Here is a 25,236-nt window from a genome sequence, read left to right on the forward strand (position 1 = left end):
AAACACAGGAAACAAGAAAAGTAGAGTCCTCTCTCATTGAGCATACATTTGAGAGAAGTGTATTACTGAGGTCTATTTAGAAGCATCTTTGCTATCAGTCAGTAGTATCTTCAAACTGCTACCTGCCCAGAAGTGGCCATCCAGCTCCAGCCTCCTTATTTACTCCCTGTGCAAGGAAGCCAGCTCAGCCCAATTGCCTTCTGCTAAAAACCCTTATTCTTGGTTACTCCTCTAAGTTGTTGCTGAAATGAGAGTGCAGTTTTAAACATTATCAACATTACATCTTCATCTAAATTCCGGCCAACCCCTTTTCTTCAAGGCTAGATCCTGTTTCCACATCAGATCAGAGGCTTCCCTGATGTACAACTGTCAAACACTAATTACAAGAATCATACCAAAAAACTACCAATATACCACTACCTACTGTGGGTCCAGTATTACAAGAGTAAAGAGTAAAATAATTTAACATTTTGTAGTTGATGTTAACATTTTGTGTATCTCCTTCCTAATTTTTGTGCACTTAACTTGTTTCTAAGTTGAGATCTGCCTGTACTATTTTGCATCCTGCTTTATCTCTTAATATAGCAAAATCATTTTACACTTATTTATCAATATAATACTCATAAACACATACTCATTACCTCCATTTTAATGACCTTAGGGTGTTTTATCATATAGCTGTACCATGATTTATTTAACTTTTTCCTACTGTTGGACATTTAGGTTGTTTAGGATTTTTTACCATTATAAATAATGCTATAATAAACATTTCTATGCAAGTTTTGCCTCATCTTTGACTATTTCTCTGGCAGTGATTTTTAGAATAGAATTACTAGAAAAAAAAAAAAAAGAAAGAAAGAAACCGGATTGTAAAAAGACAGTTTTTACTGTATTTATTTTTGGTTGGGTATAAAAATAGGCCATCAAGGAGCATGTATATGTGCATAAACTCAGATATACATTCTGCCAAAATAAAATTGAATTTTCATAGAAGTGTGAAAAAAGAATAGAATTACTAGGCCACAAGGTATAAATGTATATAAAGCCTTCATTGTATCTAACCAAACTGCTTTCTATAAAGAATAAAGTTTATAAACTTCCCTTCCCATTACATCTTCTCAAGCATTTACTTAAAAAAAAAAAAAGATATCTTGATAGGTAAAAAATTATATATCACTGTTGTTTTAAACTGCATTTCTTGGATTACTAATAGGATTAAACTTTCAAATCAAATGTATTACCACTGTATTTTATCTCATCAATTAAACCAAATTTTATGTAAAAGAAATTAGTATACTTTTAATTAATTCTAAAAGATTATGTTAAGTATAATAACCCTTTTATCACACTTTTCCCAAATTGCCTTGTAACTATATTTTCATGTACAAAATTATGGATCCATATACAAGGGGTCTTCAAAAAGTTCATTGAAAGATTTATATTGTCTTTTAACTCCATTTCCCATGAACTTTTTGAAGTATCCTTGTATAAATCAGATTAATTTTTTAGTCCTTTCCTTTGTGATACTTCCCACTGCTTCTATGGTTAGAAAGTAATTCCTCAACTAAAGAGCAGGTTATAAAATGTATATTATCTTCAAGTTTCTTATGGTTTGGTTTTGGTTTTATCCTTAACTCTTTTTTTTTTTTTTAACCGGTAAGGGGATCGCAACCCTTGGCTCAGTGTGGTCTGCACCACGCACACCCAGTAAGCGCACCGGCCATCCCTATATAGGATCCGAACCCGCGGCCTCGGCGCTACCAGCACCACACTCTCCCGAGTGAGCCATGGGGCCGGCCCTATCCTTAACTCTTATTTAAAATTCTATGTGCCAGACATTGTGCTCAGTGTTTGTCACAAATCATCACATTTGATTTTATTAACCCTGTAAGAATTATCTCCATTTTTAGATTAGGAAACAGCAGCACATAAGGATTAAATGACTTGCCCATGGGCCACCCACATCTCTCTCATTTCAAAGCTCAGAATCTTTCCATTATATCACTTTGCTTCCCCCTTGATCCTGAATATTCAGAAAATATGACCAAACCTGGACAGTGCTAGCCCATCCAGTCTGGTCCATTTCCCCTGGTGATCAATGGCCACCAGGAGTGTTCAATGTGCCAGGCTGGGCCATACCACCTCAAATAATAACAGTTTCAATAATCAAATGAATATAATGCTATATAAAAGCAAAAAAGGGAACAACTACCTCTTACGCAGAGGTCAGAGATGGTCTCACAGAGAATACAGTATCGAGGATCAACTGTGAAAAGAACTATGATTTGAAGAAATTGGCAATGGGGAATGGAGCATAAAGTGAACCAGACAACAGACTCAAAGGGGAGAACAAGTGCAAGGCAAGGAGCAGTGTCTTACCATGTGGGGCTGAAGCCCACGAGGATACAAAATATCACTACGATTTGAAGAGCATAGTTTACAGCTTCTCCCCTTTCCACTTCCTCGCTTGAGAGGTACAAATTATTATTTGCATTTTAAAGATAAGAAAACTGAGGCTCAGAAAGTTGTGACTGGCCCAAGGCCATGTGGCTGGTAAGCAAAGACGTGCTTTTAAACCCAGGTTTGGTTCAGTCCTCTCTTCACACTGCTTCCTCTCCTCCTCCACTTCTCTCTTCCCAAGTCTTCACTGATTGGCTACACATTTTTCTCCAACCACAGCTCACAATGATATCTGGTTCTCTAAACATCTACGATTTTCTCTATCTTCCAATTTTATCACTGGATTCTCAGTCCTAAATTGAGAACCATGATGAGGATTAAATGAAAAAGTAAATGAAACACCCAGAATAGAGCCTGTGTTATAACAGAAACGCAATAAAAATTAAGTTCTTTGTTCATCTCCTATCAACTCATGAATTTTAAAATGATCTCTTGGACCAACTGAAACCTCCTTGATGATAACCTTTGCCTGTGATTTCTCCAGCACTCTTTTAGCACCAGGGCAATTTATAGAGAATAAGGCTGATGTTAAACAAACAGTTAACGGGAGTAACAGAGATATAAGGCTCTTTAAAACGAAAGACTGATTTCACTCTACTTCTTGAGAAGGAAAATGTACTTAAAAAGAGGCAATAACTGGGCCGAGCCCGTGGCGCACTTGGGAGAGTGCGGCGCTGGGAGCGCGGCAACGCTTCCGCTGCGGGTTCGGATCCTATATGGGAATGGCCGGTGCACTCACTGGCTGAGTGCCGGTCATGAAAAAGACAAAAACAAAAACAACAACAACAAAAAAAGAGGCAATAACCAATTATGAAGGTAAAAAGCTATAACTTCTAGGAATTTTTATCCAAAAAAAGGCTGTATTTATACCATTACTGTCACTGAAGAAAATGTGTCACACCAAAATGATCGATCCTAAATTATCAAATAAATCCCTATTGATACCTAGGTATGTTCAATTAGCAATTCTCGTATTAAGGTCAGTGAGTAAACTCTTACCTCCAAAGGTGAACTGCAAAGGAATCTTGTAAACTGCAGAGGCAAATGTGAATAGAATCCATTTCATCCAGTAAATGGACAGCAAAAGAGAACACACAGAAAAAGGAAATAATTATTACACAATTTTCCAGTAAGAGCATCTTCAGTAAACTCAAAGGTCTATATAAAATGTTTTCATATATTGTATAATTCATCCACAGAGTACAGAAAGACTCAACTTAGCCCATAGTAGGTAATCAACAATTTAAATTAGCTTAAATAAATATTCTCAAAATCTGTATAAAAGCAAATAAAACACAACAAATTATACCTAAAATATTTTGGTTTTTTAAGTTTTATCTTACAACCCCCTACATAATAAAAACACCTTTTAAGGGAGGAATCAGCAATCTTCCTGACCCTAAATGCCACAGGCAAAGTTTAGGAAATGCCAAGAGAGGAAGAAGATATAAACCAATAAGGGAACCAAGAAAAGGGAGAGAAAAAAAAACAAGAGAGGAGGTTGGGTGAGTGAGAGTGAGACAAAGGTGAAGTTTTATTTTCACGATGTGGCACACAGGCTCTGATGTTTACCTTTCTCAGTCCTTATCCCTTCCTTCCTTCCTCCCTTTTTTTTCCTCTCTCTCCCCCTTAACTTTCTCGTTCTTTTTATGCACACATACAGGCTTATAGAATATCACCTGTTGTTATATGCTGCCTGTTTATCAGCTTTTAAATAAACAAATTATGAGGCGGGGGCGGGCATGAACAAATGACAAAACAAACTGCAGGCTAGCTCTGATATGAGGACTGTCACATAACTTCATACATATACATGATGGTAATTCATAATGTTTTCATAGATGTTATTTACAGAAGCAACATTTCAAATCCTTTGAGACTTACCGTAAAAATAAAATACCCAAGTGGTATAAACTCTTGATCTTCCAAAATGGAAATTAATTACAATAAAATGCAATGACAGGCCTGCTTCTAAGTACTCTTGAACTTCCTCTCCACAACAAAGCTAGCTAGTACTCACAGGGAATACAAATAACTTGTATTCTCTTTTAGAGGTACACATGGAAATATTTACCAATAAAATTATATGATGTCTGAAATTTCCTTACAGATCACTGGAGAAGGGAGGAAGGAAGTAATGGGGGGAAGTATGTAGATAAAAGAAGATTGGCCATGATGTTAACCTAGTGAGGATGGGAGAGGAATATATAAGCGTTCATTATATGATTCTCTCTACTTTGTGAATGTTTAAAGATTTCTATAATAAAGTTTTAAAAATATATCAGACATCCCCCCCAAAAAAACTAAATAAATATATTTCTAAAATATCACTAGTGTGTGCCAATGCCATGCAATTAAATATTATCATCTAGGCCCTAGATGAAAGGGTATATTAAAATACAGAGACTGTAAGAATTTGTTCTTAATTTAAACAGTAAGAATCCAATGATATTAACCATTAAGGGAACTTTCTGAAAGTGCAAGATATACCAAAAGTATTGCTTTCATGATGCTAATATGAAACAAATATTAAAATATTAAGGTTTAATATTTAATACAAAAATATTAAATACAAAAATATCATAATGCTAATATGAAACAAATAATTTTACTAAAATTGAAAATACAAGCTTTGCCCTAGCTTTGTGATCTTGGCTTCTTTTATAGTAGCCCAACCTATGATAGATAATCCCTACCCTTCCTCCCAAGAGTAAAAAGTGTCAGTTGAAAGACTAGGCAATCTTAACACTGGAGAAAAATGAGGCACAGTGAATTTTTATTTTAAAATCAGAAAGTTGATATTGTATGGTTTCTATGCTTTTCTCCTTTAAGTGCATGCTAACTATATTATATACTTTTTTTTTTTTTTTTTTTTTTTGTCTTTTTCATGACCGGCACTCAGCCAGTGAGTGCACCGGCCATTCCTATATAGGATCCGAACCCACGGCGGGAACGTCGCTGCGCTCCCAGCGCCGCACTCTCCCGAGTGCGCCACGGGCTCGGCCCTTATATACACATTTTTAAACTTATAAGTAGCTCATGTTCAGTAGTAATTGATGCATCAATTAGGACAGACATTACTCTAAATAACGATAAAGAGAAGCATATAAATACACCAAGAAAACTAATGTTTCCTTGAAGCTCCAATAATTTACATACATCTTTGGCATGTGTACGTGTAACATCTGTATTATAGCTCTTTCAAAACAGACTTAAAAATTTTTGTCCTGTTTGAAGCTGCCAAAATATGAAATAATACATAAATGAAAGTTTTCAATCCCACAGCAGTAAAAATAGAGTAACAAATCATAAGACACACATGCCCACTCCTATTCCCAGGACGTAAAAAAGATTTCAAAAAATGCTTCTTATTAGTGTACCAGGTAAAACCCAAGTAAAACCCACTGCACTGCTGTTTCATGTTTCACTTCAGTTAGTTACTTAGTAAATTCTTTCATAATGAAATTATACATATTTTTTTCAGTACAAATGGTAATACTTTGAAAAAGAACAATTATAAAGAAGCAAATGACTTCAAAATACATTTTGTATATACACTAAAATTGACAGTGGAAATAGATTCCTCTTAACAAATATTACCACAATGCCTGATCAGTATAAGAAAAGATTATAAGGGCCAGCCCGTGGCTCACTCAGGAGAGTGTGGTGCTGATAACACCAAGGCCATGGGTTCGGATCCCTATATAGGGATAGCCAGTTAGCTCACTTGGGATCACCAAGTCAAGAGTTAAGATCCCCTTACCGGTCATCTTTTTTAAAAAAAAGAAAAGAAAAGATTACAGCTCAATTTTGCTGTGAACTTAAAACCACTAAAAAATAAAATCTTACTGATTTTACACAAAGGAATATATTTCAACATTCTAGAAACAATCCAAGGCGAACATAGTCATATTTTTATATTTCTATGTATCCATTTTAAAGATTAATTCGAGGAAGTATCTTGATTTAATATAGTTGAAAACAGAAATACCTGCTTGACATCTGGTTTTCAAACTCAAACAGGTAAGTTTTCTGTTAGTAACAATATTAATAACATTATTAATTTGATTCACTTGATAAAATTCATAAAAATTGTAATTGTCAATTATTCTGTCATGTCTTGAATTTTTTTAAATATAAGGATTATGGTATATATTTAGAATCCAGGCATAAAAGGCATGAGTCCCCTTTTTAAAATCCTTTAGGCCTCTAAAAAGAAAGTAAGGATACATACAGATCGGCACTTATGTTCCATAGTTACTTACTGACCTTGCTTCTTCTCTTAAAGCATTCTTATTTGCCATCCCTGTACCATGACGCTATCTGTTATTGATAGCCTATCTCATAACACCTTCTCATTCCCTCCAGAGGCACTTAATGCTTACCAAAATTTCTAAACAGTTTTCCCAAGTGCTCAAAATTATAATTGTAGTTAGACCACCTATCGGTTACAATCAGTAAATCCTTTTTTCAAGACTTGTTACTAACAATGCAAGTTACTCAGGGGCAAGGTGGAGAAGAGAGAAAAGGATAAAGAAATATATACTACTAATTTTGTCAAATGATCCCAGTAATACTACAATCAATCATTTTATCTTTGTAGTACAGAATATTCAACAGATAACTTTCTCCCCAATATGTACTTGTTAGAAATGCTCACTGAAGATACTCAGGTATGGCTCTTAGCAATGTCAGAAAAATCCAATATGAATTATCAATGAATCACTGACCCTTTTTCCCCCCTTTAAGAGTTCCAGTTTCTACCCAATAATATCTCTCAAGGGATCTTTGCAAGAATTAGCACTTTGGATTGGTGAACAGGCTAATGCTCAAGCCAAAAGCATGGAAGGAACTGTAATAGAATGCTTCTTGAAATATTCTGATGTCTGCCCACAATCACAAAAGCCCATAATGCTAATACACAGAGCTAGTTATAAATGTTTTGCTCTAAGTGTTGATTCCAAGGTTTGCTAACATATATCCTAATTAGTGAGGTACTTCAATGTATATTCTTTTACTATTTGTACCTCTCTCCCTAATTTCTAAGAGCAAGAGGGATTTGGGCTATTAAGTCATTTTTACTAACACCTACCTCTTATGTTCGCTATAATATGTTTTATAAATAGTAGCTGTATATCTATTAACACAAATGATATAGTTTTGAACCTGTTAAAATTCATTTGTTACTTACTACTTCCAACCCTGGTGTTTGTTTCTAAAATTAAACTGTTAAGTTTGCAATATGGATCTACAAATCAAAATAAGAACATAACAATTCTATATCTTGAAGAGCTATACTCAAGGAGAATGGAATCTGAAACGAATTTTGTTGCTTTATAACATTACCAGCAGCAAACAAAATTAGTATAAACAGAGTTTATATCACAATACAAAGAAAAAGAGGTTCTTGGCAAGTCACCAAAAGGAACACCCACTAAAGAAAGACCCACATGCTGGTGGCATTGTGTGCTGAGTCCAGAATCATTTGCTCTTCTTAATAGGAGAATCATTCTGCAACAGGCCCTAAAGACATGTTTACTGACAACATTAAGTAAGTACTAACACAGAATAATAATAAAATATGTCTTAAGAAATGTGGAAATAATTTTAGAAGTGTGTTTGAGACAAAAAACATTTTTTTTAAGTTAACACTGGAACCAAAACTTTATATAAGAAAAATCTTTAAATCTGTCACTGACTTTCTTGATCTGTAAGCTGAGTGTTCAGAAATGCATCAAAACTGAAAGGTTTTCCAAATTGCATTCTTCCAAAAATATTTTCTTAGGTATGGAGTGCAGTTATTTGCAGACTGGGAAAAAATATTTAGACACACATATATAAGAAAGTACTCATACCTAGGGAATATAGAGAATTCTCACAATCAATAAGAAAAAGACACAAGAATCCAATTTTTAAAAGGTGGGGGCAAACCCCTGAACAGGCTTTTAACAAAAAGAGGATATTCAAATGACTGATAAATATTTGAAAAGGTGCTGCTCTTTTATTTAGTTATCAGCAAATGGCAAATTAAAACCCCAAAACAATATTACCATATATCTATCCTATAATTAAAATGTCGAGGATGTGGGACAATGAGCATGTTTATATGGTACAACCACTATGAAAAACTGGCAGTATTTATAAAAACTAAAGATATGTTTACCCTATGGTTGAGCAATTTAAGTCCTAAGTATATATCCAAGAGAAATGAGCATTATGACCATCAAAAGACATGTTCTAGAATGTTCACAGCAACTTTATTCGTAATAGACAAAAACCAGAAACAACCTACACGCCCATCAATAATAGGATGAACCAAAAAATTATGATATATTCATACAGCACTGACTACTACTGCAACATGGATGGATCTCACAGACAGAATGCTGAGTACAAGAAGACCCAGAGAGTTTATGCTGCATGATTACATTTACATGAAACCCAAGATTAGATAAAATTAATCTACAGTGATAAAAGTCAAAAAAGTAGTTAACCTCTGGGTGGGACAGTGCTGATGAGGAAGGGGCACAAGGGAGCTTTCTAGCATGCTGAAAATGTTCTCTTAATCTCAAAGGTGATATAACAATATCCACGTATGTAAAAGTTCAACAAGCTACATGTCTAAGATGTATGCGCTTTACTACATATAAATTTTTAAAAAGAAAATAAAAAGAAGAAAAAACTATTGAATTTCTCCCAGCAATTTTTCCTAAAATCACTGAAACCACAGAATTAGACAACTAAAAGGAATCTTGGCAATTACCTAGTACAACTCCTTTACTTTACATCTAGGTAACTGAGGCCTAGAAACGTTACATTATTTTACAGTGAGCAGCAAAATTAGGGTTAGAACCTAGAAGCCTTTTCCAATCCATGGCTCCCTTCATTATAACAAGGACTTAACAACACCATTAATCAGAACTCAACCAGAAAGCAGTAAAATTCAGAGATACCAATACCAAAAGTCCAGCATAACTAAAACAACACTAAGAGAAGGCAAGAGATAGGAGTTCAGGTTACAAGGAAGTAAAGTAACAAGTCTACAATAAAATACACAATTTTTATGATAGTGAAAAATTCAGCTAACAAATGGCAAAAAGAAAAGGAGGGGATTAAAAAAAAAATCACAGGCAAACAGAAACCATCAAAGAAAAAAGATGCCTCCACAACTTGTTTTCCTGCCTCACCAGTGCCCCCACTGTTCTTTGAACATATCGTGCACTCTCCCATCTGACTGACCTGTTCCCCGACCCCGAGATATGCACAAGGCGCAACGCTCTTCATTGAGGTGGCTGCCAAAGTGCTCCTTCTCAGCAGAGAGCCTCTTCCTGCTATCCTTCTTTATTACCATCCCACCACCCTTCCCCTCACCTCTTCTTCATTTATCTCATTAGCACATATTACTCTGACACGATATCACATTTATTTGTCTTCCTCACTAGCATATAATCCCGAGTGCAAGAACTTTTCTGTCCTGTATCCAGACTACATCCCTAGAGTCTGAAATAATGCTTGGCACATAATAAGGACTCAATAAATATTTGTCACTTAAATGTCTACATGCACTCAACCACTCATTCATGAAGTGAATGAATAAATGCATTCATTCATTGTGAATGAAACTAATGAATTCATAAATGCATAAATAAATATTCATATTTTCTCTTCCCCCATGTCTCTTCATGGCCCCTGACTACTTTGTAGAATTAGGTCACCTAGTCAAGGTGGGATGTCACAAGCAGAAAGAAGCAGTTACCAGAAAGGACAAACTCATCACTGTCATAAAAACGTATTCCCTTCTCATTAGACCTTCTTAGAAACATCTGTGTCCTCCAGTCACTCCTTTCATTTCCTATAGGAAAACTTCCAGCAAGTATCTTTCCAAGGATCAATTACGCAAGAGATACTGAAGACAAAACTAGGTATCACTTAAATGACACTAGGTCATTCAATCTACTACAGTATATTGAATGTCCCCCCAAACTCACTGAAGCTTGAATTGTGTCCCCCAATTTTTATGTATTAGAAACTTGGTCCCTCCTACTGTGACTGTTACAAGGGTCAGAAATCCTATCACGGTAATTGAAAGGTGGAGCCTTGAAGAGGTGATTAGATTGTAGGACCATGCTGTAGTGAATGGGTCAATAACAGCAGTCAGGGGCATGGTTCTGGGGGGTTTTAAAAGGAGAGAGAATGAGGAGGTTGGTCTCTCTGTTCCACCATTTTTGCAATGTGATACTCTGCCGTCACTGAAGTTACCACCAAAGAAAGCCTTCACCAGATGTGTTCCCTGGACTTTGGACTTCCTAGCCTCTGAAACTGTACGGAATAAATCTTGTTTTTCATATAAATCACCCAGTTCTGTGAATTTTGTTATAAGCAACAGAAATGGATTAATACAGTCGAGTAAAAGAATTCAAATTGACCTTGAAAAATTGGCTGTCTTCCAAAAATCTAACATGAATTAGGGATAAGTAGAAAAGACCACAAAACCTAGAAATCAAAATTAGCAAGAAACTATAGACAAGACAAAATTTACTTTTAAAGACATCTTGCCAAAGAAATAAAAAATGGAATACATCATTAGAAATTTGATTATGAATAGAAACTAATACTTGATTATATTAACATAAACATTAATAATGGTTATAGGTATCGCTGGCATACGTCTCAGATCAGTTGATTCCAAGCAAGACAGAATACTCCCACATCATGTCAGGTATATGTATCTCAGATAATTTTTAACATTAGCTTTTTAACATTTTTAACATTAATGCAGAACTTTACTTTAAAGTTTTTAAAGTTTTTATAAGTATTTTAAAATTCATTTTATTTGTTAGCTAAAATGTGCAAGGACCATGTCTTATTCATTTATGCACCCCAAGATCTATCATAGTGATTGGAACAGGCAAGAAATTAAATGTTTATGTGATTGAGTAGAAGAGTCAAATTCCCCCACAGCCCTGGAGAAAGAAATATAAGAGCCATTCTAAGTATAAAATTTTGAACTACTTCTAGAATGATTATCACATAAAAGCCAACAAATACATACATACATACAAATATATGAATATTTACACACTTACACAAATATATTCCCTATTTTTACACATTCTTAAAGGCAGAATTATGCTATGGGTGAATAATCATACATGCAATACATATATTTTATAACTACTAACTAGAAGAAAATCAACTACTTTTTAATCATACAGGCAGTTACCTAAAATTACCCGGCATATAAATTGAATGACCACAACAAAAACACGAACTTTCCTTGTTTAAACTAGCCATCAATAGGTGGTATTGTTCACTTGTCAAGTCATTACCAATAGGTCATAAAACTTGATGCTCCTCAGATTTAATGGAAAAAACAGACCTAAAATACAAAAGGCTAAAGACAAATGGTGTTCACAGCAAGATTATTCCTATCACACAAGCTTTGCACTCACTAAAAGGTGCTTAACTCGTTGTACGTAAATTTCTCAACACTCTCACTCAGGAAATTAAAAGCAGCTTTTACTTATTATAGCAGGACAACTGTCAAGAGCTTCTGACATCACTTGAATCTTCCTTTTTGCTTCATGTCACAAGTTTCAAGAACACTATTTTCTTCCTGAGTAGTTTTCAATTTGGCAACAACTGAGCTCTCTCTCCAGCTGTTTCTTAAAAATAGTCAACTCAGCTGCTCATTCATTCAACGAATGTTCACTGGGCTTCTACTCCATTCCAGGCACTCTGCTAGGCATGTGTATTTCTTCAGATTCTGCCATAGTACTTTTAAAAGTTGGTATAACAAACACAAAGTACGCTACTGATTATGGTAATCCAACATAGCTAATTTATCAGGACAGATCTACACTAAGTATAAGAAGCTCTACCACCAGGGTAAAAACACAGAAACACCTACAGTTCCTTTGTCTCCAGTTCTAAGTAAAGCAACTAAGAAATACACACATAAATCTTCATCAAACAATACCTTTTACATGTGGCTAGCCGGTTAGGTCAACCGGTTACAGTGCGGTGTTGTAACACTAAGGTCAAGGGTTCAGATCCCCAGACAAGCCAGCCGCCAAAAATATATATATATATATATATATCTTTTACATGTTTTATGTGGTATAATAGGATGAATCAAAATAGTATTCAAAATTCTTATTTTAAAAACTGAAATTACATGATGAATCAAACTGGGTGGTTTTGAATATTATTTTTTTCCTTTGAAGGAACTGATTCTAATTTAGTATTAAACTTTCAAATATATATGACCTTTTAATACAAACGAATATTTGAATTAAAATGAAAAAACAAAACAAAGAAAAATATAACTTCATTTGCAAATGCTGACTAGGTGTCACTTACTTGCCTTTGACCTCAGTGTCTCTGATGGTCCTAATGGTATATCATCACCCACATGCTAGTAACTAAAGTTTAGTTAACAAGTATTTGGCCAAGTATCTTTACAAGTACGATCTTATTTAATCCTCACAGCAAACCCTGTTGTAGTATTTTTCTCCCCATGAGGAAGCTGAAGTGAAGAAAGCTGAGGAATTAGAAACTTGCTGGAAGCCACACAGGTAAAAGGTGGGGAAGCAGAGATTTAAGGCAGAAATGACTGATGAGAATCGACATTCTCACCCTTGATGCTACTCAGCCTTCGTGTCATCAATATTCTGACCTAAAAATGTATGAAACTGTAATTACAGCAAGTGCTGGCTGTTAATACTGGTATCACCTTCACACCACTCAACCCAAACAATTTATCACTGGGCACATTTGTTCTCAGGCAGATGGTTAATCAAGAATCAACATCCGTTTCATGCCAAACGTTTCATTCCACTTGACACCTAACATTCCATTTCACTGTCTCATTCCCCGACTTTCAGAAATACAACACTGACTGTAATAGTTATTGTTACATTAAGTTATACCTTACCTAAAGGTCAATCAATTATCAAGCTACTCCAGAACTTTGGGCATTCAAACCAAAGACAAAAACCCCAGAAGAAACAATAAAGATTAAAATGAGGAATTAAAAAGGCATTTCCTAATGCCTATGTCTCCAACTCACAAAAGAATGCCTCAAGCTCCTTTCCCATTTTTCTCTTGACTCTAAGTTTACTAACAATAAACTTGGTGATCTAGTTTCCAAGCCAATAACCAATACTTCCAATCCTCCCTTACACCTGATCTACTTTTCCCATAATATATCTTGTTAACCTATTATATATTTACTAATTTATTATGCATATGGTTTAATGACTGTCTCTGACCCCCACTCCAGGATACAAGCTCCAGAGAGGAAGAGATCTTTATCTGCTTTGTTCACTGATTTGCCAAGTACCAAATGCCTCTCAAACAGTACCTGGCACATAGGAGGTGTTCAATAAATATGTTAAAAAAGAGATTAGGAATCCACAAATTAGAAAGGGAACGAATGCTAATACTACACAAACTAACCCAACAAGAATGAACAGCAAGAAAGAAAAAGGATAAAAGGTTACAAAAGAGTAGCTTTAGAGAAAAAAGCAGTGATCCGAGGGCATGTAGCACATGGAAACACAATGGCAGCAGAACACTACTGCTGAGGGGACATGAGAGACAGTAACAACAGGCAAGCCCTGCTCAGCATTCTGAGAATGCAGGAGACAACACTGTCATTTAAAATGATTAGAGTACATAAAATCTTAGCAATAAAAATGTTTCAATTATCTGGGAAATTTGCTTATATTGCACATTTCATTCACCGATTTCAATTATTCCTCACTAATTATTTAGGCCCACTTTAACTTTTTCAAATGGCAAAATCGTGGTCTAGTGTAAAGAGCACTGAAATTTCTAGACACTGCTCTGCCACTAACCTTTCACATTATCTTGGACGAATTATTTAATTCTCTAAATAAGTTAATCTGTACAATCACTAAGGTCCTTTCATCTCTAATGCTGTGTAATGCTATGATTTGGGGATCTGAGACAAGATTTAGGAAATTATTGACCAGAAAAAACTTCAAGAAAAATGTTCCCAGTGCTAGCTTTAACTCTGCTTCTTTGCATCTCCCCAAAAAGTAATATTAAGCTGGGGATACAACAGTGCCTCTACTCCAACTATTTAAAGTAAATGATTCAAAAGCACTGGTAATTTAACTACTAGTAGTAACAGATGTCTTGTTACAGATCTTGAGATAGTCTACAAGACACCAGTGTGCCCTGACTTAGGGGTTGCTTATAAAAAGTGGATTTTTAAATTGAATTATACAAATAATTGCCTAAGCCCTCTACTTTATTCAAGTTAGTCCTGGCCTTAAAAATACATTTTAAAAATTTCAAAATGTTCAGATCTTATCATCATTCAAATTCTGTTAATTATATGCCAGAGTTAAATATTTTTAAAATAGTACATGCCTAAATGGGACTCTCTGGTCTCACTGCATAATCAAAGGAGAATGTCAATTCTCTGAGACACTGAAAATTTTTCTAAATATAAGTTTTTATTATTTGCATATACATAGAGTAAAACTATAAAGAGGAGAAAAATAAAGCTGAAAGCTTGTACAGGTTAAGTTCCAGACAATATTTAAGTCCTTTAACAAGCAAAGAATCACTTGTAATTATCACTTCAATGCCTCAATGCAAATCACCTCTAACAAACAAAAGCATTTCTCCATACTTCTCGGGCTGTGAACACACAACTTACAGAGCTAAGCCAGGATGAAAGAGCGAACATGTTCTAACCTAGACCACCACCTGGTGGTTGGAGTGAGACAACAGTCCAGCATTCTCCCATCTCCTTCCAAGTGTCTGTCCATGGGGTCTGAACGGACCCATCATAAGCTTTTCCCCCTTTCTTTTCCACATTCCCTGTCCAATCACAGATGCTTGAAAATAAGATAACTTTCCCCAAAATAAGTATCCCTCAGAAGTAGAGGTATCCTCATATTTGGTCTCATAGGAAGTTCTCTGAACAAATTTAAAAAACAGTGCTTTCTGGGAAAGCATGGTAGCTTCAAATAACCTCAACCATTACAAAGTTTAAATTCATACAAGATCATTTGATGGAATCACAACACAAAGTATTTATAGGTAAAGGATAAGGGTATCAGAAACTTGTTTTTATCTTTCAGAGGGAGAGAAGAAATCTAGGGTGATTAGAGGAGGGAGGGGGAGGGAAAGGAGGATAGGGAAGGATTGAACAAGGGGCATAAAGAATAATTACAATTTGTAACATTATATATGCTAGTAATATTGATCTGATCAACATATCTCAATTTGAACCCCAAAAATATGTACAATTAATTTTGATTCAATAAAAATTTTTTAAAAAGAAAAAAAAATAAAAGCAAAAAAAGAAAAGAAACTTGTTTTTAGATACTCCAATAAACCAACAAAATGTGACAAGATTAAAAATGACCAAGTGTCAGCAGTGCTGCAGCTGAGTGACAGGCATACAGGGGTTCACTATATACTATTATCTCCACCACTATGAAGGCTTGAAATTTTCAATTTTAAAGCTTTTGAAAAATTAAAGTAAAAATATATCATTCAGATTTACTAATTCTAGGGATATGACTTTAAAATAATGTTAATTTCTTTCTAAAAAAAAAAAGCCTTTTAACCTAGAACTGACCTAAAAAATAAAGTTTCTTAATCTTTTATTTTTAAAGCCTTTTCTCAAGATTTTTTTTTAAAGCAAACAGTAAGGAACACTGAACATCATGGTTATATGCCGATAGACAACTGGAGAAAAACTGTTCTGATGCTATTCAATTAAGTACATGTGGCCCAGGATAACATTTCCACTACTTCATTCATGGATTCAAGAAAGTGCTGTGCTTCAAACAATTTGAATAGAAGCAAAGATGATGTGCTTTGCAATCTATGCCAGAAGAGTGGCTCCAGTGCTGACAAAGACACCTAGCAGGTGACAGACTATTTTTATCTTGTAGTATTGTTTCCTTGCCACTAATTTGTGAATGTGTGACACAAAAGAAGGAACGAAAACATGGAACAGAGGTGACCACGAAGCCTGAGAAGCTTACTCTGTTCAACTGGACAGGGAATGGCATGCTCACCAAAGGAATTCCTTTTGTAGTATAGATCTTTAATAGAAACTTATTAGAAGCAGACAGGAGTCCACTGCAGACAACAAACCCATGGGACAAACAGTTCAAGAGGAGTTCTAGTCAGCACTGTGGAAGGAGACTAGTTAGAGGAGCCATGAGTCAAGGGCAGAAGCTGCCCAACTCACTTGCCCCAGCCCTAGGTGTCACAGGCAATGGAGAGGGGTATATAAGAATGACACCATCAGAGGGCCTGTCCTGCTCAGAACTGGATACACCCCAACACACCACACAGTGACTTTTAAGCTACTAACTCAAGCCAGGCTTACTTTCAACCTCCCAATACTTCAGGTAAAAGACTTGATCTCAAACATCTGGTATATCCCTGAATGACTGAAAATAGTAATGAAAAGAAACAGTGAAATAACCGATCCAAAGATCATGAACAGACACTAGAACGATCAGACAAAAGACTGTTGGGAAAGGGATATTCATCTGTGCTGAAGTACCTCTCCCACAGATTACTTTCTAATCACAAAGGTAAACATCCTTACAATGAAGAGATCTGGTGGTCACCACCTTAATATAGTGATCAAAATTCACATCATCAATACTGGTACAACCCATCCTTATATGTCTTCTCACATAATATAACATGATGTACACAATATCACTTATGAAGTATATTTGCCAAAAGTGTTAATCCTGAATCTAATCAAAATTTAGACTTAATTTGCAATCTATGGGAAATTTGGGCAACAAAGGAATAAGTTAAATTTGACCACGAAGAAAGATTCAGACAAATAAAAAATGTGTAACAATCCATAAGACAACAGTTGCCCTGGACTTCCAAAAAGCCAATATAAAGAGCATACCTAGCACCATGATTTGGCACATTCTCCATTAAAAGGAACTCGGACTCCTTAGAGAAAAGCCTGATTCCAAGTCTGGAAGCAGGAAAATACAACATTAATCTTAGACATTGTCTTGTGCCAGAAAACAAAGAAATACTTAAGAGACTAACGGGGTCACATCAAAAGGACATAAAAGCTGGCTTGAGGGGAATCCTACTGGCCAAATTTGGGACAATTTGAGCATTAAAAAAAGATGGCAATGGATTATAATACTTCAAATTTCTTTAAAAATCTATGATCCCACAGTGATATATATCAAAAAGAAAAAAGTTGGTGGGGTAAGGGGGTGTGAATGGACAGATAAAGCTCTTCTTTACAAAAATATGGAATTTCAGCTAATAAATGTAGAGTGAATAATAAAATTAGATAAATCACCATTTTGCAACCTCTTCATAATAACTGATTCAATCAAGGATCATCAAAGGATGTTAAAAACAAATGGGCAATATGTTGTCGGGAAAGAGGATATCCACCATATCTCAAAAATATGTATCATCCCACAGATTATTTTCTAAACAGTAAGTACAACATGCCTTTACAATGGGAAGATCTACTTACAAAGAGGAAATGTAACAGTAATAAAAAGATCTGATGGCTGTCATTCAACCAAGTGAGCAAGCGTAGAATCACAAACAAGGGACAACCTGACATTCTATGCCAACTGATATGATACAGCCAAACAATAAAACTGGCACGGCCCCAGAAGAAACTATTTGGCAATACGAAAAAGCTGGATATCTGCATACCCCATGATGTAGCAATACACCCAACAGAATTGTGCCCATATGGTTGCCGAAAGACACGTACAAGGATGTACATATGTAGCACTTCTCACAACAGCCTCATACCAGGAACTACTCAAATTCCCATCAACAATAGAATTGGATAAATTCTGCCATATTCATAAACAGAACACTATACAGCAACGAGATTGAACATTTACAATAGGCAATAACATAGATGACTCGCACTTACCTAATGCTGGTCCAAAGAAATCCCACGCAAAAAAGTACGATTCTGCTTGTATAAAGTACAAAACAGGCCAACGAATCTGTAGTCTTACAAGTCAAGAGAGTACTGACAGTGATGGAAAAGGACCAGAGGGGCTTCTGAGGGTAGTAATCGATTTAATCTGAGAGTTGGTTACCCAAGTGAGTTCAGTTTGTGAAACTTCATTTTTCTGAACACTTACGTGTAATTTCCTGTATGTACAGTTTACTTCAATAAAACTTTTTTTTAAACATACACATCACCTACACCTAACATGTAAGTCTTTAAGAACATTTAAGATTAAGACTCTAATAACTACAAAACAATCAAATCCTGAATACAGAACATTCTAAACAAAACTGGCTTAGGCACTTTAAAAAATGTCAGTCATTTAAAAAAAAAAAGGGAAAAAAAGACTACAGAAACATAACAGTTGTATTACAAACACAGCACGAACATAAAATAGTTCATGTAATGTGTGAACCTTGACTGGATCTTTTTTTTTTTTTAAAAGCTAAAAAAGTTATTTTTGGCATAACTGGGAATGCTTTAATACGGATTGTGATGTCACAGAACTTCTGTTAATTTTAAGAAATGATATATATTGTGGTTATGTAGGAGAATGTACTTATTACTAGGAGAAGTATGCTTACCATTAACAAGTAAGGTGTCATAATATTCACAACTTACTTTCAAATGGTTCAGATAAAAAAGGAGAGAAAGAATGATAAAGCAAATCTGACAAAGTTAACAACTTGTGAACACTGGTGGGTATCTGGGTATTTATTCATTGTATTCTTTCAACTTTACTGTTTGAAAATTTCGAAAGTTTCAAAGTAAAAAGGTGAAGGGAAAAAGTCAATATCATAACCAAAAATTTTAAATAGGAGCTGCTCTAGAATTAAAAAATTCAAAATAATATAAAAACAAAATGAAATGTATGCACCTTGATTAAACACTAATTTTTTTAAAATGGAAAAATGTAAAACAAGGACTAGATATTAAATAATATTTACAAATCATTTTTAATTTTATGTATTACAATTACATTTTTTGTTGAAGCACATCTCACTTTTCAGAGATGCACGCTAAAGAATTTAGGAGTAAAATGTCATGATGTATAGTGTAAGTTAAAATGAATCACACACAAAAGAAATAAAGCAAAGGAAAAGCCAACAATTGCTGAACCTAGGTGATGGGTATTCAGGTCATCAGTATACCATCCTTTCAACTTTCCTTTACATTTGATAATGTTCATAATAAAATTTGGAAAACAGTCAGTGATAAAGAAATGTCATGGGACTACTGGGGCTACGACTACAGTCTGTTTTTCAGAGAGTTAAGAGATAAGAGTTCAGTTTTAATTAATCTAAGGAAACTACAGTACTACTTAATAAATATTATTAGATAATAGTATTTTCTATAATACATTAATAAAATTTCAGCTAAAGTACCATGTTTATATAATATGAAATTACTGGTATTTTGAAAAACAAAGATTCTTAAGATGGTGGTTATATATTACATTATACACAAAACAGGTCACAAATTACTTCAGTTTTATTTACTTATATTACATTATTTTCTGAAAATCTGGTATCTACATGAATGACTGAAAATAGTAATGAAAACTGTAGGGACCCAAATGCCCCAAGGGATCACACCCCGATCACATAAGCCCTTCTCGGCCACACCCCATCATGGCGCTGGTTGCCCTTCTCTTCCGTATTCTCCTTCCCACCGGCGCGAATTACTCACCAATCAGCTCCCCCCCAAACCCCACGCGGTGTGCTAAGTAGGGATTGTATTTTAAGCCAATCAACTTTCCCCTTAAAGGTGGGGGGTGGGGTGTGGGTGTGGGTGTGGGTGTGGGTGTGGGTGTGGGTGTGGGTGTGGGTGTGGGTGTGGGTGTGTGTGTGTGTGTGTTGCCTAATAAACAGGCTCTGTCCACTGGTGTCGACTCGTCCTTTCATTTGGTGCCGAAACCCGAGTTTCTCTCGAGCGGCGACACTTTTCGGATCGCAGTGACAGCACCTTCCGAGTCGCCCCTCAGGGCTCCTTCGAGCTGTAACACTTTTCAGATCACAGCGGCAGCACCTTTCGAGTTGCCCCTCGGGAACTCCGTCCCGCCAGGACCGGCCTTCCCTTCCACCGCTCACCATTGACGGTCCACCCTCATCCACTGTTTTCGGGGCTGGCTTCTTCCACTCACCATTGGCTCATCATTAGGTAAGCCCCCTTTTCTAAAGGGCACCGGCCCTTTTCAGGCTACCACAGGGAGTCTAGATCGTCCGGTAGCCCCTAACACCCATACCCACCCCACCACGGCCTTCACGGCCACCATAAATTCCCAAACTATAACAGGTTCCAAAGCCCCGGTAAACTTTTACTTTCGTTTTTGGAGGTTAAAAGCCCCATTCTGTTCTCTCCTTCTCTCTTTCACCCTCTTGGACTTTCATTTTTGGAGGTTAAAAGCCCCATTCTGTTCTCTCCTTCTCTCTTTCACCCTCTTGGACTTTCATTTTTGGAGGTTAAAAGCCCCATTCTGTTCTCTCCTTCACCCTCCTGTCCACCACTCTCTTCTAATCTCTGTCTGATTTCCGACTCTCTCCACTTCCTGGGTCCGGGACCCAACCAGAAATTCCTAGCACTAAGGTTTCCTTCAGGCACCGGGCTTTTGCCCTAGAGAAGTGAAGGTCTGGGTGACGACCCACAACTCCCTTCTCTCCTCCTAGTTCGTACCTGAACCTGCCGGGACTAACGTGACCTACTGGGGACGCCCTCTAGGATCCCGCTTTTCCCAACCGGCCGAAGGATCTGTCTTATCACTAATCTCTGTCCAATTTCTGTCTAAAATTCCCATTAAGAGACCAGAATGGGCGCTTCCTCCTCCTCCCTAGAGGACTCTCCACTTCAATGCCTTCTGAAAAACCTCACCAACCTTTCCCTCAGGCCAGATATTAAGCCCAAACTCCTTACCAAATTCTGCACACAAGATTGGTCTTATTATCCTTTAGATAATCAAAACACATGGCCCCCTGAGGGCACATTAGATCCTAACATTCTACGCGACCTCTTTAACTACTGCCAGCGCCTAAAAAAATGGAAGGAGATCCCCTACATCGAGGCTTTTCGCCTCTTGGCTCAGAACCCCACCCTCTGCTCCTCCTGTGCTCCCTCTCAAGTCCTTTTAGCCTGTAAACCCTCTTCACAGTCACCCCTTGATCCTTCCACCTTCGACCCTGCTGATGAACCCCCACCCTACCGACCTCCTCCTCCCCCAGTGCCTCCAGCGTCCACTCCTCTTCCTCCGTCATCCACTTCACCTTCTGCACCTCCAGCGCCATCCACTCCCCCGTCTTTACCCTCACCTACCCCTGACCCACTAAGCCCCCCTTTCACCCGTTCCCGAGGTCCTCCCCCCGCCCCTTCAACAATCGCCCCACTACGTGAGGTAGCTGGGGCTGAAGGAGTAGTTAGGGTCCATGTTCCCTTTTCCCTAGCTGACCTTACAGAATTAGAAAAAAGACTAGGCTCTTTCTCTACCGACCCTACCACTTACATTAAAGAATTCCAATGGATCCTGCAGGCCTACAGCCTCACACATCATGACATCTTCATGCTCCTAGCCAATACCCTCCTTCCCGAGGAACGCCGCAGGGTCTGGGATACAGCCCAAACCCATGCCACTGACACCCATCGTACCAATCCGAATCACCAGCCAGGCCCCCAAGCAGTCCCAGAACAGGAACCTAATTGGGATTATAACACAGCCCAGGGAATCCAGGCTCGAGACCGTTTTGCCTCTTGCTTAATAACTGGCCTCAAAAAATTGGCTCGCAAGGTCGTCAATTTCCAGAAAATTCAAGAAATTGTCCAAAAAAAGGAGGAAACTCCCTCCGAGTTCCTCAATAGATTAACTCAGGCCTTTCAACAATACACTAACTTAGACCCCAACTCAGAAGATGGCCGGCATGTCCTTATGACTTATTTTCTGGCCCAATCCTACCCCGACATTAAAACTAAACTTAAAAAATTAGAGCAGGGTCCTGCAACCCCTCAGACCGAAATCCTGTCAGTGGCCTTCAAAGTCTTTCATAATCAAGAGGAGGAAAAGGAACGTCGAAAACAAAAGGCCGACCACGCCAACTTCCAGATGTTGGCCCAGCTTATCAAACCCCCTGGGCGCCCTCCCACAGCCTCCACCTCTAAGCCTCCACCTGGAGCCTGCTTTAAATGTGGAAAGGAAGGGCATTGGGAAAAGGCTTGCCCCACCCCCAGGCCACCCACCACTCCTTGTCCAAAATGCAAAAAGAAGGGACATTGGGGATCTGATTGCCCCCTCGCCCGAAGGGGTGAGGGACCAACTGCCCCACAGTCCCCTGAACCGTGGACACCACCTATGGTGGGCCTCGCTGAGGAGGACTGACGGAGCCTTGGGCCCTTCCCGACCATCTCTATAACAAAGCAGGAGCCCAGGGTATCCATGGTTGTGGATGGCCACCCAATATCTTTCCTCCTGGACACTGGAACCACCTTTTCGGTCTTAAGGGAATATAAAGGCCCCACCACCTCCAGCAACTCTCCTATAGTCGGGGTAGGAGGTAAACAAATCTTTCCCCAAAAAACCCCTCTTTTAACCTGCTGCCTTCAAGGCACTCAATTCGTTTTCTCCCATTCCTTTCTAGTCATGCCACAATGCCCCGTCCCCTTGTTGGGACGGGACATTCTATCACGGCTTCAAGTCTCCATTACCTTGCCCCTGTCCTCTTCATCTTCCCCCATTTCCTTCCTCCTAGCGCTAGTTCAAGCCCAAGATCTTACTAATTCCCACCCCTCCAAAAAAGTCCTTACCCATCCTGACGCACCCTGTTAACCCCACAGTTTGGGACACTGCCAGCCCCGCTCTGGCCCGGTGTTCCCCCGTACACATAAAACTAAAAGACCCCTCCAAATATATCTGCCAGGCTCAGTATCCATTAACCACAGCAGCCCTCCTTGGGTTAAGTCCCATCATTCAGGACCTATTAAAAAAGAGGTATCTCCGTCCCACTCACTCCCCTTTCAATACTCCCATACTCGCTGTAAAAAAACCTAATGGCACCTTTCGTCTCGTCCAAGATCTCCGTCTTGTTAATGCCCCTGTCATTCCCATTCATCCCCTTGTATCAAATCCATACACTCTTCTTTCCAAGGTGCCAGCGACTCTACTCATTTCTCGGTTTTGGACTTAAAGGATGCCTTCTTTTCCATACCCCTGGAAACTGGCACTCAGGACATTTTTGCCTTCACATGGACCGACCCCCATTCCCGCCACTCCGAACAACTCACTTGGACGGTCCTGCCACAGGGATTTCGGGATAGCCCTCATATTTTCGGGCAGACCCTAGCACAGGACCTCAAATCTTTTCACTTAAACCATCCAGAGTCCACCTTATTACAATATGTGGACGATCTCCTTCTATGCAGTCCTTCATGGGAACAATCCCAAGCTGACACTGCCCATTTGCTTAACTTCCTAGTGGGTAAGGGATATCGAGTGTCCCCCGCCAAAGCCCAAATCTCCTTGCCATCTGTAACCTACCTTGGTTTTCTCCTCTCCCCGGGAAAGAAGGAAATCACCCTGGACAGGAAACAGCTTCTTACTGACCTGCCCATCCCCAAAACCAAAACAGAAATCCTATCTTTCCTGGGTCTAGCCAGATATTTCAGAGCATGGATCCCCAATTTCTCTTTGCTAACCCCTTTTCCTCCTTTATCTTAAGCCCTGTCCTAACTTGGATTTGGCCCATTTTGGGACCTCTAATCATTATCCTCATACCCTGCCTTTTCTTGCCCTGTATCATTAGGTTTCTTCAAGCCCAAGTGGGAAAAATTTCTAATCAGGCTTTTAACCAGCTTTTGCTTAGAAACTACCAGCTTCTAAGTACCGATGAACCCCCCGCCTCATCTCGTGAGCGCCTCAGCCGATGCTGAGGAGACACCACCTTACAGAGGAAACGCATTCCTACACGCCCTCGCCACCGACGCCCGGCTGCTCCCTCCAGTCTCCAACTACGAACAATGGAACCGGTGCATATTCGACTTGTGGCTTCAAGGAACGTTTATGGACTTTTCCCCTTTTGAAATTACTTGTTTCTCCACCCTCCTATGGGGTTTCATAATGGGTATTTATGTACCTTCCTCCTTTTGCCCCCCCCCACAACGCCCCAGTTCAGCAGGAAGTAGCTCGATGACTTCAACATCCCCTTTCCTAAAACAAGAAAAAGGGAGGAATGTAGGGACCCAAATGCCCCAAGGGATCACACCCCGATCACATAAGCCCTTCTCGGCCACACCCCATCATGGCGCTGGTTGCCCTTCTCTTCCGTATTCTCCTTCCCGCCGGCACGAATTACACACCAATCAGCTCCCCCCCAAACCCCATGCGGTATGCTAAGTAGGGATTGTATTTTAAGCCAATCAGCTTTCCCCTTAAAGCCCTATATATGTGTGTGTGTGCTGCCTAATAAACAGGCTCTCTCCGCTGGATCGTCAACTGGTGTCAACTCGTCCTTTCAAAAACAAATACACTGGGGCTGAGCCCGTGGCGCACTCGGTAGCTAGCAGCGCGGCAACGCTTCCGCCGCCGCGGGTTCAGATCCTATATAAGGATGAGCGGTGCACTCCCTGGCTGAGCGCCAGTCACGGAAAAAAAAAAAACAAAACAAATACACTGGAGTAATTTACAAAGTCCTATAAAAATATCTGCAATTATGTGCTACTTTTCTAAAGATGTTACTAAAAAGAACTGACTTGCTATTTTGGCATACCAA

The 25,236-nt window shown here is 38.2% G+C and overlaps 1 protein-coding gene across 8 annotated transcripts in view; it reads right to left on the reverse strand.

Annotated features, from left to right (window-relative positions):
* ATE1 (arginyltransferase 1) overlaps positions 1 to 25,236 on the reverse strand; it is a 168,837-nt gene that overhangs the window by 115,945 nt on the left and 27,656 nt on the right. For 7 of the 8 annotated variants that reach the window (XM_063102403.1, XM_063102404.1, XM_063102397.1 and 4 more), the window contains one exon: positions 3,460 to 3,492. The exons of the other annotated variant lie outside the window; for it this stretch is intronic. In XM_063102403.1, the coding sequence (XP_062958473.1) occupies positions 3,460 to 3,492 (33 nt within the window). The remainder of the gene's footprint in view (positions 1 to 3,459; positions 3,493 to 25,236) is intronic. 8 annotated transcript variants of the gene reach the window in all.

Source organism: Cynocephalus volans, chromosome 7, assembly GCF_027409185.1.
Source record: "Cynocephalus volans isolate mCynVol1 chromosome 7, mCynVol1.pri, whole genome shotgun sequence".
NCBI classification, from domain to species: domain Eukaryota; kingdom Metazoa; phylum Chordata; class Mammalia; order Dermoptera; family Cynocephalidae; genus Cynocephalus; species Cynocephalus volans.